This window comes from Mytilus galloprovincialis, chromosome 9 (genome assembly GCF_965363235.1).
Source record: "Mytilus galloprovincialis chromosome 9, xbMytGall1.hap1.1, whole genome shotgun sequence".
Classification (NCBI taxonomy): Eukaryota; Metazoa; Mollusca; class Bivalvia; order Mytilida; family Mytilidae; genus Mytilus; species Mytilus galloprovincialis.
Genome location: NC_134846.1, coordinates 9,677,698 through 9,681,918, shown reverse-complemented (window position 1 = coordinate 9,681,918; position 4,221 = coordinate 9,677,698). Strand labels below are relative to the sequence as shown.

General features: G+C 32.2%; 1 protein-coding gene across 1 annotated transcript; it reads right to left on the bottom strand.

Annotated features, from left to right (window-relative positions):
- Positions 1-1,743: 1,743 nt before the first annotated feature.
- Positions 1,744-3,793, bottom strand: LOC143046479 (fibrinogen-like protein A). The gene is made up of 3 exons (XM_076219637.1): positions 3,662-3,793; positions 2,966-3,062; positions 1,744-1,928 (listed from the first exon to the last, which is right to left on the bottom strand). The coding sequence occupies exons 1-3, from the start codon at positions 3,686-3,688 to the stop codon at positions 1,744-1,746; spliced, it is 309 nt and encodes a 102-aa protein (XP_076075752.1). The 5' UTR covers positions 3,689-3,793.
- Positions 3,794-4,221: the final 428 nt, after the last annotated feature.

Sequence of the window (4,221 nt, the reverse complement as noted above, 5' to 3'; positions counted from 1 at the left end):
TTGATATTGGAATATGTACAGGTTGCATGCCACCACCCGCTCTTCTTTACAATACCACAATTATAATCGTGAATATCGTTGTCCTTATCATGTGTGGTAAATTTCATCCCGTTCAGTGAATTATTAAAATGATCTCTCATTGAATCACCTGTAAAACAATTAAACAAAATGACGGAAAAATTCTTTTGTGGTGGCCTTCGGCTGTTATCTGCTCTTTGTTTGGAATGTTGTCTCTTTGACATATTTCTCATTCCTATTCAAAATTTTAGTTGAGAATATGACTTATAACTGATTTTTTTTTCAACTAAGTGGCGAATTAACAAACGATTGGAAGATTGTTTTTATTATTATTAAGGTAGATAGGTTGTCTTCCTCCATCTTGGATTTTGAAATACCAGAAAACATTGGTCTAGATCTTTGATAGAATGTGCAAATTTGGAGAGAAGTAGGTAATTCATGTGTAAGAAATTTCATTTCAATATAGAAAATGAGATGTTTTATAATATTTATGGTTGTATTTTACAAAAAATACAGAAACTTTTGTTTGATTCATTTTTTTTCAAACTTTGTCACATCAGAGGAGGCAACAAAAATGTAAGGGCATATAATTCAGATAAAGGTTCTTTTACAATAGATTGTGTTACAAATTTCTTTATTTTATTATGCAGCAAGAAAACGGGTCCAGTGAAAAGCATACTATTAAAGCTATCTTCTCATATTTTATCTCAAAATTCTATTGTGCAGTTTTCGTCTTATGACATTGGGGTTTCCATGCATAATCTATACATAATCTGTCAATTCTGAACAACCTGTAGCATGAAAATAAGCCCTGTGACCCATTCTTTTTATTATTATTTTTTTAAAAAGCATGAATTAAACTACATTTTGGCAAATAATTTAAAAATTCTATGGATTATAATTTAGACACCCCATCTACCTTAACGCAGACAAACGATCAATTGATTGCTTGTCATATGCATTCATTGAATACTGAGTAATTCGCTCCCTGAGCTTTTAAGCGACTGTTATAATTGAAATTTGATAAGTAACGAAACTGGAAAAAAATGATAGGTCAGTGACCTTGTTTTGGGATATAATCAATTGTAACTTTGGCAGGAAATCATTCTCGCTAGTGTTTTTTGATTTATTTTTGGCATGTTTTTCATTTAAAAAGTACGAAAAAGTAACAAGAATTTCTTAAGATTTTCAATTAGTGCTGTTTAAACCATCAATATGCAATGAAACTATAGTGTATTGTGAAATGAGGAATGGCGTATTGTTTAATGGTGTAATTGTAAATGGTTTGTTCATGGAATAATGTATATTGTAATAAGAAATGGGGTTTTCATCTACACGCGCCATGTACTACATTCATGATGTTCATTATCGCTAGTAGGACTATTTATTATCTTAATAGTCCTTCTTATAATTTCAGTAGTGCTAAGTTTCACCTTGTAAAGGTTACATATAAATGTTACATACGTAGTGCTTTGTGAAATATAAATAGGACTATTTATAATTTTTGTAGGGCTGTGTAAGAAGAACGACAATGCATAGCCTAAGTAGGGCTAAGCATAATTTTATTAGGAAAATACCTAATCTTAGTATAGTTATGCAGAACCTAAATAGTGATATTTATAACCTTAGTCATGTTAGTATGGTTATATGCATCATGAACTTTTGTATGATATGTATAATCTTAGTAGGAATTAGGAATATCGTTCATGGGGAACAGGATCGTTTTTAAGGGTCAAAACTAGTACCTGCTGTTCCGTGATATTCAGAAATGTTCAGTAGGTAGTTGGATCCGTCGTCACCAACGTTGAAAGTGTCGTAGATAGCATACGTCACATTTCCGGAATAATCCTCAAGGTCAAATCGAACTTTGTAGGAATTTTTCTGAGTAATAATGTGAAGATTATCATTTCCTGAAAAAAAAATAAAACAAATAATGATGATATTGTTAACACCGTTTTCGTTAACATTTGTTATAGTAGCTCGTGTTATTTTGTTATTATGTTAGGAGACAATTTTTTTTGCAATATTACGAATAAGGTGACAGTGAGTGTTTTTAAAACAGTGTATTATATGCAATTGATGCTTACTTGATATTTTAACATACTGTTCGCATCCGTCACGAATAAATGAAAATAACTTACAAACTCAACCATTGATAAAAAGTCGAGAAGTGTTCAACAATGGACAATGATATACAAAATGCATCTAGCTCAAATTGACCCAAATTCTATGAAATGAAAGAACAATCTTCAAAGACACGATTGAATGTTTCCCAATAACACCAACTTATTTCATGTTCAAATATCTATATTTCAGTTTCACACGTATGACAAAAAGACGATCTTGGAGTTCGTTCAATTGTATACTTTTGGAAAAAAGGGTCCTTTCTTCTTTCTTACAGTATGAGCATTCCGCAACTCACTGGACTAGCTAGTGTCTGCAGTGAAGTTTTAGATTTTAGTGAGAGTAACAATGGAATGACTGGTAAATTGTTAAGGCAAGGATTTCGGTACTACAATTACTAAATTCTTTCATAGACATAACTATTTTGTTTTTGAATGTGATTCTACCTGCAAAACCCGTATAAAAATGTAGTTGAAGGGACAGTGCATTCTTTTTAACGTTGATGGGTTCAAACCATCCTTGTAAACCTACTGACCCTTTGATTTTACTTAGGTTTACAGTTTACTATTTTACGCGTGTATCTTTTTTGCGCCTTACTGGACATGGATATGTTATAATGCAATCGGGGCATGATATTCTAAAGACACATAATCGAATTTGTATACGTATCAATGGTTGAACGTTAAAAATGACTACATCAATTTTTTGTTAGTTATTTTCGAATAGATGGTTATGTGGACGTATCAACTATTTCAAAACTCAATCCTGTTGAATCTTTGGTTTTCAAGATGTTCATTATAAATAATCATATAAGCATATCTACCAAGCCAATGTTCTCCTGCGATTTCACCAAATCCAGTTTTGTAATCACTCCAATCTCTCGAGAAGTTTACTGCTCCGTCAAATCGGGTTTGAATGACCTACAAAAGGTGAGATGACTTGTGAATGATAAGAACATTATCCATGAAAATATAAGAACTGGAACAATTCGTTGAATTAGATAGATTATAAATTACACAATTACGTTAACGTTGACATCGCTCCTGAAGTAATTTTGTAGCTACAGATATTCAATTCAACTGCAGATTTTGGCGGATGTTGAATTCAATAGTCAAAATGAATTGATTTTTGATGTTTTAAGCTATATACCGTCTTTTAATCGAACTTGCTGAAATATTTTTCCGTTTATTATCTTCGCTAAAACTCAACAAGGACTAAACTAGTCATAAGCAACACTAAGGGTGCCACATATGAAGCAGGATCTGCTTATCTTCTCGGAGCACCTGAGATCAACAGCGGGTTTTGGTGGGGTTGGTGTTGCTCAGTCTTAATATTTGTATACTGTATTTTGTCTACTGTATTGTTCATCTGTTTGTATCTTTCATTTTAAGCCATGACGATGTCAATCTATTTTCAACTCATGATATTGGATGTCTCCCTGGTATCTTTCGCCCATATTTCAATCATATATTTGTTATGATAAATTTAAATAAATTTTCAACTGAAAAATTTGGCTTACTGTCCAACCTCCATTATCAGTCTCCATGTCACAGAACACAGTCAGATTAACACTGTTTTGTAGTCGTATGATATATACTCCACTGCACGTTCCCAATGAAAGATCACTGCAATCCTTCGGTGTAGGGGTGACAACCCTTTCTGAAATAAGAAAATAGACGAGTCGGCTTAACTCGGGTTATTCCGCTGCTCTCAAATTATTTGAGATGGAGGTACGTAATTGACCGAGTTGTAGCAAAGGAAGATGGTCATTATATCACTGTTGACAGAAACAGAATTAAAATAGATATATGTCTCTCAATTTTATTTATTTATTTAACATACCTATCAACTTAACCATTTGAATAAGTGTATGAGTTATGTACCTACCTACTCAAATGTCAAATTTCATAAATATACCTCTCATCAGTGGTGTTCAAAACAAAATAAAGTAAATTTGAGACAATTAAGGATATTTTTTTTTATTTTTTGTGTGCAGGCACGATACATGTAATTTTAATACCATTATACCCACGAATGAATTGTTTGACTTAGAAGGGAAAAATAAGTCAGCATTAACAT

Excerpts from the sequence above, each read along its gene's own strand:
- LOC143046479 (XM_076219637.1), bottom strand. The coding sequence starts at position 3,688 with ATGGAGACTGATAATGGAGGTTGGACA. Across the intron at positions 3,063-3,661 it reads CTGATAATGGAGGTTGGACA|GTCATTCAAACCCGATTTGA; the intron begins GTAAGCCAAATT and ends CACCTTTTGTAG. Across the intron at positions 1,929-2,965 it reads CGCAGGAGAACATTGGCTTG|GAAATGATAATCTTCACATT; the intron begins GTAGATATGCTT and ends TTTTTTTTTCAG.